Genomic DNA, 13,490 nt, shown 5'->3' with positions numbered 1-13,490 from the left:
GAGAACATGAAGAAAAGGTTTCTTTCTGCTGTATCACTTGTGCAACTGTAAAAACTAAAAAACTGTCAAAAGTAACAGCTAGTATCAAAGGAAAGGGGGCAAGCTAGAGGAACCAAAGGAGAATGGAAAGTGTACAGTTGTAGTGCACTAACTCTTTTCTTCAAAGAGGAGGCAGTGTGGTCTGCTACAAACAGCTCCACAGCAGGAAACAGGAGTGGTGTGTTACTTTACTTCAAAGCTCCCTGCTGAGTATCTTTCTACAAAGACCATGTCTTAGTTCTCTTTTTCAGAGAGTTGTGGGTGAAAAGCAGTAGGTAAAGGCTATGAGAAATAAACAGTAATATCTAGATTGTGTTGTAGAGTGTAATACTCATTATTTCAAGAATAAACTAATGAGGACCTTTATTTGGGAACTTTGTAAAGGCCATCACTAGACTTCTCTCCTGACTTATAAACTTTAAAGAGCAAAGAATGTTCATCTGTGCTACCGAGCTCAGGAAATAGCCCATGAGAATAACACGAATTGAAACCCAAATAGCCTGGTACAATCCAAAGTTTAAACTTCATTGGAGACTATCTAAGCACAAACTCTTCTTAAACAGTCCTGCAGAGGACCTAATGACATGAATAAATACAAGACCAATTCCTAATGGAGTTTGGACTCCATGTGTGAGGAGCTTAACACAGGCAGAGAAATAAATTAATTTCTGTTCTTCAGAGGAGGCATTTCTCAAGGAGCATTTAACCAGGGACTAGTCAGGAGCAAAGCCAAACTAGTTTTGTTCTAATTGAATAGATCTGTTTTAGAACATATTTTTATTACATAAAATAAGTTCAAAAATGAGACTGATCCTCTGTACTATGCTTTATTTTCTGAAGTTTCCTAGAAAGAGTTTCCTGGAATGTAAGATCATTTCTTCATTTCTCCCATGGGACAGATACACGTGTGCATATGCACACACACATATAATACTAAAAAAAAAAAAGTGTGGTGGGTATCTCCTGTAGAAACAAACATGCTGCTCCTGGTGTGTACTTTCATGCACATAAACAGACCTAAGTAAACAAAGCTGTGTTCACAACAAAAAGTCAAGAGGGCTTCCTCTCCTACATGGTGGCAATGAGGGAAAGGAGACGGCAGCTCTGCGGTCCAGTCCCAGCATCCAGGAGGTTCTCCCTATTAATCCCCCTAACGCATTCTTTCCTTTCCCTGACGTGAAAATCCTGGTGCACACCAGAGAGCTAAATTGTTTCATCTGTCCCGGGCAAGCCCAGATCTGGCTGAAGAAGCAAGCCACCCAGGTGCCTTCAGTGGCGGGAGAGGTGGGGGTGCGTGGGCGGCTGACTGCCTTTGTACTTGTTTTGTTAACATCAGCAAGAGTGGACCTTCGTGCCGCTGGTCCCTCCCCCAGCCGGTTTTTGCTGTTTCTTCACCTCTCTCCTCCTCCCCCACCTTCCTCCCCTCCACTCGCAGCGCTCCCCTCCTCCCGGGCTGCCACCCCTCCCCTTCCCCTCCTCTTTCAGTCACAGGCTTCAAAACTTGTTAAAAGCTCTCCCCGCGTTCCAAGTTAGAAAAAAGTTTTATGAGGTATCAGCACTTTCATTACTGGGGAAGGCAGGATGAAAAATACAAAGCAGTAGACTTTTAAAGTTTAAATAGACAGGTCTGGGTGCCTGAACGTGCTCTTCCATTTTACTTTAACCCTCCAAGAAGTATTCTGATCCAGTTGCACTGCTGATCAGCAAGGGTAAGTTGAAAGTTTGCCTTTTTCATCTGTTTGGGTATCACTTTTTCTGAAAACACTTTTCCTTTTCACCCTGAGAATTTTTGTTACTAAGCTGAGGGTTGAACTTGTTTAAAAATACACATCTATAAAAGCGTAAGTTCTCTTAAAGTGCTGGGCTCAAACTTGCAGGAATTCTTCGCTTTCTTTGGTTACATTTCTACACGTTTCTTCAGCTATTACACTTCTTACAAGGTTGCAACTTCCAACCTTGTTGCACGGAGGGAGAAGCTGCAGTGAAGCTTTAACTGCAGGGCTGAGTTGCAAACTTCTTCCTCGTGTTCGGGTGAGATCGGTCCTTCGTCTTGCCTAAGACTTACATGGGCTCCTTTAAAGAAAAAGCCGAGGTGCGCTCCAGTCTTCTCTGTTTTACTGAAATTGCCCCACACATTTTGCTTTCATATGGAAATCCTGACTGATGCCTAATAGTTCGTGCAGAGCAAGGTTCTTAATTAGGTGCTTTGTTAAATGCTGCAGCTACCGAAGTGGTGACTTTCACGTGGTCTTTCTGATAAGTTTTCTCCTTTTTCTTTAAAATAGATGTGATAAAATCCAGACGTAGGTTATGGATTTTTAACCTGCTTTGTATATAGTTACTGTGTTTTAGCAACCTCGGTGAGGGATTTTAGAGAAGGAATGTGAGATATCATGATATGCCTTACCACGTTGGCAATGTCTAAAAGTTTTGGGTGGATATAAATGAAAGTTGTCTAGGAAGAACTGGGGAAGAATAATCCACAATATGTGTCATAATCCCTACGTGACTCATTGCCTTTATATTACCTGGAAGGCTAAAGTACCGAAATGCAGAGAAAAAAACAAACCAAACAAACAAAAAAAACAAAACAGCGCTTGAGCAGCATCTCTTGGAGAACTAAAGAGCTTTTTACATTGCAAGGCTTGGAGTGATTCCTTATAGCGATTGCTGCCTGCTGCTTGCCAGTAGTTAAAAGAGCAATACAAGGAGGCAGGGAAAAGAGCCTTCAGCTGAAAGACGAAGCACTGAGTATCTTATCACGCAACACGTTCTCCTCTTAAACAAGAATATCGTGTGCTTACGTGTGTCCTCACATTTTGCCTTGAGATAACCAGCGAGCCTCGTGAAATGGCATATTTCGTCTGAGGAGTTGCTTTAGAATTTTTGTACGAGAGATTTATGACGGAAACCCCCGGTAATTGGGACAAAAATGGGGCCGCAGACACCTTGTGCCTGACTTGTGTGTGTGCGTGCTCATAGGGAGCAAGTTGGAGGACTTGCGTGAAGCTTTCATCCTGCCATTTTTAACATCTGGACAGCACACTGCACTGCAGAATTTAAGCCTCTAGTCTTTGGGATGTTTACTGAAGTGTTTCCTTTAGAAACTTCAAAGCCGAACACTGGCACTGACCCGTGATACCTAACAAGCATACAAATGGGAGAGGGGTGAGCAGCAGGCGGGGTTCAGGAGAGGGAAGAGAGGGACACAAGCAGTTTGATTTGTGGCAGAAATCTGAATGCTTGTACAGTCAACAGCGCAAACAGCTTCAACACTATAAAGTTATCTCGGCTCCCATATTGTGCAAGACTGAAAGATTAATTTGATTTGTCTCTGAAATGAAGGTCAGTTTAGGCCAAGGATTCCAGTGGGCATGAGGAAGGTTAGATGACATTGAGCAATGTGTCTTGTTTCATCAGATACATTGCTGTCTTTCCCCCACCCTCTGGTATCTCCTCCTCATGTTACCCACTGGATTTATCTCTCACTAAACCCCCGATCTGTTGCTTATGCCATGCATATGTTTTGGAAATTAAGATTTCAAAATCTGAGCATCAGAGGGCCCGAGGGCCCCTCAGGGAGTTAAGCGATTCTTCTCTTAATTCCAAAATGAGTCAGGAAAGGGATGAATCTAGGCAGTAACACAGACTTGTAAAACTACAGAATGTCTGAGAAAGTGCTTAAGGTTGCTTTTGGTCCTTTTCAACTATGCTTTGGAATGAATTTAGATGGAGAAGATAAAGGTGAGGAAAAGGCTAGGGGGTCGATCTGCTGGTGTCTGACCACCAGACATTCTAGCAGGCAATGAAAAAAAGCACACAGTTGTGACACTTCTGAATTCTAGGTAATGCAACCATTTAGTGCATAATCTTTAACTGGTAGATGAAACAAACTGAAGCTCATCTGTGAAGCCATAAATTAACTACACCTTCACAGGGAAGTGTCTGGAAAACATTTCATGATTCTTGAAGATTTCAGAAAACTAGCTTTCCTCATTCCAACCCATCCAAACCCCGTCAGTTTTTCACATCAGCTGCTTTCTCTGCTATGCGGGTTGCTTTTGGGAGCTACTCAAGCTGATTGATGTTCAAGATCCGGAATATTCTCTTTTGTTGGCTACTTACCTGTGTAAGCACACAGGAAAAAGGCAGGAAAGGTAGGAAAAACAAAACTTTGGCCTGTTTCCCAACTGCCTCAGCTGCAAACTCCCATTTTAGATCCCACTCTAACCCTTACTGCTCTTCCGTCCACAAGCATGTGACCTTGTAACACAGTAGTAGAACCTAGGCATATTCTAAGAGCATTGAATTTGCATTATTCTTCATGGCAAATATTAAGAAGATGACATGATGAATGCTGTCCATAAAAAAATAATTCTAGAATTTTTAATTGTTGCTTACAAATCAAATGTCTTATATATGTGGTCATCCAAAACCCATGCAGATGAATGCTGTCACATCTGCTGCTCTGTGCCCTTTTTTCCCTGTCTTTGCACACACAGTAGGACCTGGAATAAATCCATCTTTTAAAGAGTTACTAGGCTGGCATTAGTCCATCTCAGAAACAGGTTATAATCCTGTAAAGTAATAATTAGTAAGAACTCTTGAAACACAGGTCAGCATCATCAGCCATGTCCTTAAATTCCCAAAGTACTGAAATTGTACCAATCAATCGGGTCAACCCGTGTCTTTCAGTGGATTCACTTGATGTGTTTGGAAGTGTTAAGAGAAGTTTAAGTCCAGAATGCTAAAGAACTATTTTTAAAATTTATCTTTCATCTATTTCAAGCTTATTTACAAAGCTAGAATACTTAAATAAGTGTTTGATATAAAACTTCTTTTTAAACCTAGTAAACAGATAATGTAACCAGTTAATAAAAATGATCTTTCATTTCCCCTAAAGTAAACAATTTAGATTCAGTGAATGAATTTTCTCTACAACGAAGCAAAGTACTGTTTCATAAAGCAATAGAATCCACTTAAGCAACGGAGTAATATATTTGTGCCACCACAAGGTCATCTGATTAACAGTGCAATGTTTTGAATTGATGTGGGGCTTTTTATCACTGGCAAAGACTAGCATGTAACTCATCTCTTTAAAAATGTTGCTTTTCAAAACTATGTATGAGTAATTCAAGCGTGGAATGTTTCCTTTTGGCATTTATATTGCCAGAGGACATAAAGAAAACTTAGCAATTTTGCATGCTGAAGCAAATTAAAAAATAAGTAGTAAATTCTCAAAATATTGCAGGTGTGGGATTAAGTAGGTCAAAATTGAAGTAAATTATGTTGCATTAATGGACCTAAGTGGAGCATAATTAAAAAGCAAACAACACATAACTGCCTAGAAATAACATGTCCTCTGTTCTCTCAATCAAACTTTCAATCTGAAACAACATTTAGACAGTAAAAAAAATACATCGAGTCTGAGGAAAGTCTGCTAATGCAGTAGTTTGGAATAATCTGAAAGCTGACTAATTAAATCAAGAAGTTGTTACTTGAGAAAGGTTCCTTCTGTCCACTTCTAGGACATGGAGCAAATAGCTCGCCTTTAAAACAAACTTTACATGTTGTATAGTTACAGGCTGTTCTCTGTTTCAACAATCCCAGCCTGAGCAGGAACGTGGTCGCATTTCATTCCAGCCTTTCCAGAGACCTCCACACTGGTGTGCCCGACTCTTCCTTTGCCGCCCTGAGCCTATAAAGACAAGCTTGCCTTTCCTTGGAAGGACCAAAGCTAGGGATGGCTGAAGGGGTGTTGCACTCATCCCTCCCAGAGCAGGCTTCCAGATGGAAAAATCTGAAGCAGGCCTGGTCCTTTGATGGGGTTTCATTTATGTGAAGACCTAATTACATGGGGAAGGGTCTGCACTCCACAGTGAATAAGCTTCAGAACAAGCTGACTCAGCAGGCTGAGGAAACGGCCTTGGGATGTTTTGCAGGGGTTCAAAGATAATTGGCATTTCTGAGCTGCTGGAGTGAGCACTTTAAACACTTGTCTCCCATTGCTTACTCGGACTCTTTCCGATATGGTGTGTTTTTATTTGACATCTGTTGTTATGATTGAATTTGCCAGACTTACAATCTTCTGTTTCCAGTGACTCACTGCTTCTTGAAAGAAAATCCCCCTGGTGCTAAAATTTCCTATTTTATGAATTATCCAAAAACGACTTTTTCTATAAATGACCTTCGCTAGGGACTACATCTGTGATGCAATGGGAATGAAATAATTTGGACATTATCGAAGCTATTAATACCAGGAAGGCATTACAGGGAACGAATATCTATACCCAGCAGCATCTGCTTGAAAAGGGAAGCTTTGTGATTATTTTTGAAGTGCCTGATTTCACATGCTTGTTCATGTGGGGCCAGTTAAAATATAAGTTTTTATGCAGATAAGATCACCATTCTCACGTTGATAAAAATCCTATCGTGAACTTTGTTTTTCCTAGGACTCTAGGACATCAAGTAAACCATTTCATTTGTTTTATGTAATACTGTGTTATTTCCAGATATCCCAGAGAAGAGCTGCCTGTGTCCCAGAAATACGCACTTTAAAACTCAAGTAGAGAGAATAAATTCACTTGCAGTGTTCAACACTTGGAATGCAAACTGCTAGCCAGGAGTTGCCTTAAAAACAGAACGAGCTCATTTACCTTTTCTTCTTGCTAAATCTTTTTCCTTTCAAAACAAAGGGAAGGAATTTAAATACAAAAAGGTGCAAATACAAAGCTGAAACTACAATAAATTAAGCAAACCCTAGATAAACAGGAAACCAGTTGCTCCAATATGAGCTTAGCTGTGCTTCATGCATTTACTATTTTTTGTTCCTTCATAGAAGTATAGGTAAAGAATACTAATTTTGATCTTTGTGCTGCAAATACTGATGTATAAACTTTATTTAGATAGCAAGTTTTTTCAGAAGTTGAATATAGTATAAACTAGGCTTCATTAGGAACTAGAGTCTTAAGTGCGCTACACGCAATGAAATGATACGCAAGAGCTTAGTTTAATCTTGCTATAGGAAAAATAGCACATATTTCACACTGATAGAAGTTTAGGCATCTGACTCTAACATTAACTTAATGTAGCCTTTTGTATTTAGGTTATACTGTGGTTTGTTTTCATTTTCTCTTAAAGAGTTAACATTAAAAAAAATACTATGAATGATCCACACTGAAAGAGAGACATTTTTCCTTGATTCCTAGCATATTCAGGCAGTGTTACTCATTTCTATGCCCTGCTTCAGGTGAGTGTCAGTGGCTTTCTACTTTAGGCAAGAGTAGATCATTGAAGTGAGGGTGCCACCAAGGAAGCTGAGCCACCCACAGTGGCAGATGAGGGTTGTCATGGACTTCTTCAAACTTGGAGTGGAACTGGAAACCTCTTTTTTCATTGTGCTCTCAGACATTATATGTCACCCTGACTTCCCACTCCACCTGCAGACTAAACCCTAGTTTCTCTTCAGACCTATAAAACAAATTAATTAAAGCTGACATCACTGCTCTATCAGCATTGATCTGTGATTGAGTGTTATCAAAAGTATTCAAAGTCTGTCTTAACTGTCACTTTTTTCTTTTTTCTTTTTTCTTTTTTTTTTTCCTTTTCTGTCCTTTAGCCAGCATCCTGTGAAGATGGGTGATTGGAGTGCCTTGGGAAAACTTCTTGACAAGGTTCAAGCCTATTCTACTGCAGGAGGGAAAGTATGGCTGTCTGTCCTCTTTATTTTCCGAATCTTGCTACTGGGGACAGCAGTCGAATCTGCTTGGGGAGATGAACAATCAGCTTTCCGGTGCAACACTCAACAGCCTGGTTGTGAGAACGTCTGCTATGACAAGTCCTTCCCCATCTCCCATGTACGCTTCTGGGTTCTGCAGATCATATTTGTGTCTGTACCTACCCTTTTGTACCTAGCACATGTGTTCTATGTAATGAGGAAAGAAGAGAAACTGAACAAAAGAGAAGAAGAGCTCAAGGTGGTTCAAAATGATGGTGTGAATGTGGATATGCACCTCAAGCAAATAGAAATTAAGAAATTCAAGTATGGGATCGAAGAGCATGGCAAAGTGAAGATGCGTGGGGGACTGCTCCGTACTTACATCATCAGCATCCTGTTTAAATCTGTCTTTGAGGTGGCTTTTTTGCTTATACAGTGGTACATTTATGGGTTTAGCCTGAATGCCATCTACACCTGTGAGCGAGACCCATGCCCGCACAGAGTGGACTGTTTCCTCTCCCGTCCAACTGAGAAAACCATCTTCATCCTCTTCATGCTGGTCGTGTCTTTGGTGTCTCTTGCCTTGAACATCATTGAGCTTTTCTATGTGTTCTTCAAGGGTGTCAAGGATCGTGTGAAAGGGAAAACCGACCCATACTCCCACAGTGGTGCCATGAGCCCTTCTAAGGACTGCGGCTCCCCCAAATACGCTTATTACAATGGCTGCTCCTCCCCGACCGCCCCCTTGTCTCCCATGTCTCCCCCAGGGTACAAGCTCGTTACTGGAGACAGAAACAATTCCTCCTGTCGTAACTACAATAAGCAAGCCAGCGAGCAAAACTGGGCCAACTACAGTGCGGAACAGAACAGAATGGGGCAGGCTGGCAGCACCATCTCCAACTCGCATGCCCAGCCCTTCGACTTCTCTGATGAGCACCAGAACGCTAAAAAACTGGCATCGGGACATGAGCTGCAACCTCTCACCATTGTGGACCAGAGGCCTCCCAGCAGAGCCAGCAGCCGAGCCAGCAGCAGACCTCGACCTGATGACCTGGAGATCTAAGCTTCTAGCTGCAATACTTGTTCAACTATGAAATGACATGCATTGAAAGATGCAGTCAGTGCCGATCTTGTTCCAGTGGAGGTGGTACTTAACAGTCTCAAGCAGGAGATTTTAACAATCATAAAAACAAACAAGCAAACAAACTTTTAAAATACTTGCTGTTTTTTGGGGGGATGTGGGGTTGGTGTGGGGTGGTACAGTACACATTGATATTTAATGTAGCTGGTTTAAAGAATTTAAATACTAAAAAAAGAAAGGAAAAAAAAAAGGAAAAAATAGGTAGTCAGTACTAAGGTAGAGGGTTGTTTTTCTAGAAAAGCTGTAAATATCTGAGTGTATGTGTATGCGTGTACTATCATGTTTGTTTCTAAAGAATCTTCTGTAACACTAGAACCCAATAATAACTGAACTCACATTTGTCAGGGTGAAGTGCTGCCTGAAGATGAAAACCTTTTTCCTATTCAACAAGCAAAAAAGTCCAGGATTGCCTCTGATCATTTCCCTGTCAAGAACATTCCATTCTTAGAAAGTGCACTTTGAAGGTAAACTTTCATATGTGGTCCTCCAGGTTGTCTAAAGGCTCCCATGAGGACAATCTACAGCCTTTGAAATATTAAATTCAAATTTCAGACATGGCCCACCAAGAAATACTTTGGTCACCTGCTTTTCCAGCCCTTCATGCAGGTAGATTTTGTGATGTAAGTGGGATGGCTCCACACTTGTAGAACCAGCAACCACACTCTCTTGCCCACAGTGGTATTCGTGTCCTGCTGCTCACGTATAGTCTAACTAGCATCATATAAAACTCAGTTTGCTGCAACTTGCAGATTTAAGCCTTGAGACAGGCAAGCAACTGCCTTCAGTGAATTTTATCACACCTTTATGTATATTGAGGGTGTACACATTTGTGGATGTGGAGGTAAAAGTATACACAAAACACTCTCGAAAGCATACGTTGAGAAATAAATGCACATCAATTACTTGCAGTTGACACTTTCTCATAGACATTGTGGAGATGTGGGCCACTGTGGTGTTTACATTCTCTGATTCCTTCAATGCAAGTGAAGCACGTCATTATATTTTTTTAATTCTATAGAATATTTTCCATGTATCCTAAATGGATGCTTTTTTAAAAATAAAAAAAATACGAAGGGCCCAATCCTGGATGTCTTGCTCTGGAAAGTCTCTCTTTTAAGTGAGTGGGAGTTTTGCCTGAACTAAGGCTACAGGATCAAGCCCAAGATGTAGCGAACCATGTTCTTGCTGGCATGAATGATTTTCTTTTGTAGAAGTTAGGGGTGGAAAAGACCCATTAGGTCATCTAGCCAATCTCCTTGGTAGGTAATAATGATGCTTGAATGATAGAAGGTGTAGTACTGTAAGCAAGCTGTAGTCCCTTATGTGAGAACTTAGGAGAAATGCTTTGTGCTGGATTAATAATAAAATATGCCTACATGACTTTTGCAGTAACTGGTACTTTTCTTGTTCTAAGTATTCACATTTACTGAACTTTAAAGTTCACTCTGAGTTTGACAGTTAGGTCTTTCTAGATGGCTCTAGCAACTTTTAGTGTTTACACTTAGATTTTGTTTGAAATGCAAATGAAGTTGAAAGGATTTTTTTAAAGAGTACAATTCTAGCTAATTTATTTGAAATATATGCTAAAGAAATCTACCAGTTTCTTCAAATGCGTTGCCTCATAGCTGAACACAGATTGACCAAGGAAATACATAGCTTGGTTTCATTTTACAGCAACACAGATAAATTGTTTCATTTAATACATTATATTAATTTGTTTGACATTCCATGTTTAACTACTGTTGTGTTCAACTTCATTGCATGTATGCAACCATAGTCCATCGGATCATGTTGTCTGGAGAACATTAGTCAATAAAGTTTTAATTTAGTATAAATATATTTTCTAATTGTCTTTTACTGTTATGTATATCTATACATCTTTTGTTTCAGTCTTATAATCCAAAATCCTTCCGTTCATTTTATTTTTTCCCCAGTCACTCTGCATTTCAGCAGTATTCCTGGTTTAAACCATCCAGATTTACCTGGAAGTGAAATTTCACAGGACCAGATTCAGAAACCCTCACAACACTAGAAAAACAAATATTGTTTGTGCCACTCCTGGAACAAAGTTATACTCAGCATGAACTACTGTAATTTGAATCTTGTCATGAGCCGCAGAAAATATTTGCTTTAAAATATTAACTATTATAAAAAAAGGTAGTAGTAAGATACTATCACATAAATTTTTCAAACAATTTTTATTTATAGCATAGATTCAACATTATAAAATCATTGCCTGTGGTTTATATTTCCCCATGTAATCACATTGCTTGTCTGACAATTTCAATGTCTAGAATGAAATCCTCATTTCTTCAAAGATAATAGGAGAAAGGTACTGATTTTGATAAGGCTGGGATTTCACCTACTGTCTACTGCTTCACCTTTTAGGTCACTATCACTAATGAAGATATAGTGTTTGGCTTGCCAGCATTGGACTCTAAAGAGAAGATGGTTCAACTCCTTTTTTTTATTTGAAAAATCAAAATATAATGGTCATGCAGTTATCACACAGCTTTACTTTCAAATTTGCTTGTCACTTTAGGTCCAAATTCTTCCTCCTCCTGTTAGTAAGGAAGGGGAAAAGTAATAAGGGCAGTAGTAGTGGAATTGCAGCTCTTGAGAGATACTACACAAGCACTAGCACAAGGAATGAGTTCTTTAAGTATTCCTTAAATAATAATCATATTTAAGCTGGCTTGTCCTAGTTTGTTTGTACAAAGGGAAGGGTATTCCAAGTGTTTGGTGAGGATCATACCCTTGGAAAGGTGGGGCTTACCCTAGGACAAAATCTAGTGTCTCCTAGACAGGCTGAATGTCAGGTATATCCCAAGCTGTGGTCTCTGTTCCTCAGGGCATCTTGGACAACTGATACAAACTAGCTCTTCATTGCCAAGGCTTTCCAAGTGATTTTTTTTTTTTTGATGGTGATGCACATGTGTGCATGTGTAGGGTAAAGACGTTCATGAGCCTTTTCTCCCACTTAGATTTATTTGTGGACTGTATTTCTTACAGACTTAAAAATCATCACCGGGATATAACTGTGCCATTCATCCAGTTCTTTATATGTGTCTTCCTAGAGCACCTTTGCAGCAGCAGTTTCACTGTCTGCAGCTGTCAAAAAATAATGTGTGATATAATGTTAGTGCATATTTCTCAGTCTCTGTAGGAGGATGTTAGATATTTAATTCAAATTGTAAAAGATACTGTAAAAATGTGCATCTCTAAAGGTATTTAAAATAAAAGCAGGGTTACAAACAGAAGAGCAAGAAAACCCCAATTCAAACCCTGTGAAGTATTAAAAATTTGCATTGATGTTTTGTGTAGAAGTATTTTGAAAGAAAGTGAATTAATCCTAAGGCACCCACCCTGTACCAGTCATTTGAAATGTTTGTAAAGAGTAAAGTTAGAAGAACAAGTTTACAGACAGCCTAAAACCTATATGCAGCTCATGTAATTTCAAGTTGTTTTAAATACAGTGACTACACACTTAAGTTTATTTCCTAATTTAGAATTGAAATTTCTGTATTTGAAGTGGATACTACGGGAATGGTTTGAGAACTGGAACAAAATTTCTAAGTGTTCCCATCACACCCCCTGAAATGGGTAATTTTAAAATTATGTGCTTGACTGCACCTTACCTCTGTGCTGGTGTTTCCCTTAGAGCTTCTCTGCAGCTCGTTATTGATTCCAAGAGGGGGGGAGGGAACATAGTGTTGATGTAGAGGGTAGAGTTTTGCAACTTGGCTCTGGGAGTTGATCCAGATCTGATGTTACCCTGACTGGTTAATGTGGAGTTTTGGATATGTCAAAACCTCCTCCAGTTTTGGTGGTGGCTGTTTCTACCCCACTGGGTCAAGACTAATTTTAATTTTTCTTGTAATTCCTCCATGATTACTACTGCTCCCTTTTTCCAGAATTTAAACAAAACTGGGCAGAATATATGATTTACCTGTCTCCTGTATAACTTCTTTTTCTCTATTTACCCATAATCCAAAACTGGAAGGACTGGGCTTTTTACTGAGCTCATGGACTATCCCTGGTATATTTTAACACAGTGGGTTGTACTAATGGCCAGAAATGGTCAGATTGACCATAATCTCCTTGAAGATGTCTTCCTTGCCGTCTCATGCTATTCACTCCAGCTAGATCTGCCAAAGGATTCTGATGATTGGGGTGAGGTTCAAGGCCCTTGAGGATTTCTCTGGCAAAAAAAAGCAATGCTCTGATGGTACAGTGCTTTTGAATCTACTCCTACACTACTTTCATTTCTACTGCCAACATAGACAATAAGGTCAGAAGCATAATCCATGTCTGAGAAACCATTACCTGGACGTATTCGCTGGCCCAGTCCCTTGAAACTATATAAGGATCCTCTATTTTTATTTATTTATTTATTTATTTATTTATTTATTTATTCTAATATAATGGCTTCTGAAACATAGGTCTGTAAGATCAGCCCTGCAAAGAGATGACTGCCTTTCCCTGACTTAAACCACATGCTTTTGACCGTGCCTAAGGACATATTTACACCCAGACTCCACCAGTCCTGGAAAGTGTGTCAGATGAAAATTACATGATGCCAGCACATCACTA

At 39.8% G+C, this 13,490-nt stretch overlaps 1 protein-coding gene across 1 annotated transcript; it reads left to right on the top strand.

The window, feature by feature from the left end:
• Window positions 1-1,514: 1,514 nt before the first annotated feature.
• GJA1 (gap junction protein alpha 1) lies at window positions 1,515-10,732 on the top strand. Its single transcript, XM_051613474.1, has 2 exons — window positions 1,515-1,748; window positions 7,658-10,732. The coding sequence occupies exon 2, from the start codon at window positions 7,674-7,676 to the stop codon at window positions 8,817-8,819; it is 1,146 nt and encodes a 381-aa protein (XP_051469434.1). The 5' UTR covers window positions 1,515-1,748; window positions 7,658-7,673; the 3' UTR covers window positions 8,820-10,732.
• Window positions 10,733-13,490: the final 2,758 nt, after the last annotated feature.

This window comes from Apus apus, chromosome 3 (assembly GCF_020740795.1).
Source record: "Apus apus isolate bApuApu2 chromosome 3, bApuApu2.pri.cur, whole genome shotgun sequence".
Taxonomy (NCBI): domain Eukaryota; kingdom Metazoa; phylum Chordata; class Aves; order Apodiformes; family Apodidae; genus Apus; species Apus apus.
The sequence above is the reverse complement of the archived record's forward strand: the minus strand, read 5'-3'. Positions and strand labels throughout refer to the sequence as shown.

Bases quoted from the DNA above. Each gene is read 5' to 3' on its own strand.
- GJA1 (XM_051613474.1), top strand. From the start codon at position 7,674: ATGGGTGATTGGAGTGCCTTGGGAAAACTTCTTGACAAGGTTCAAGCC.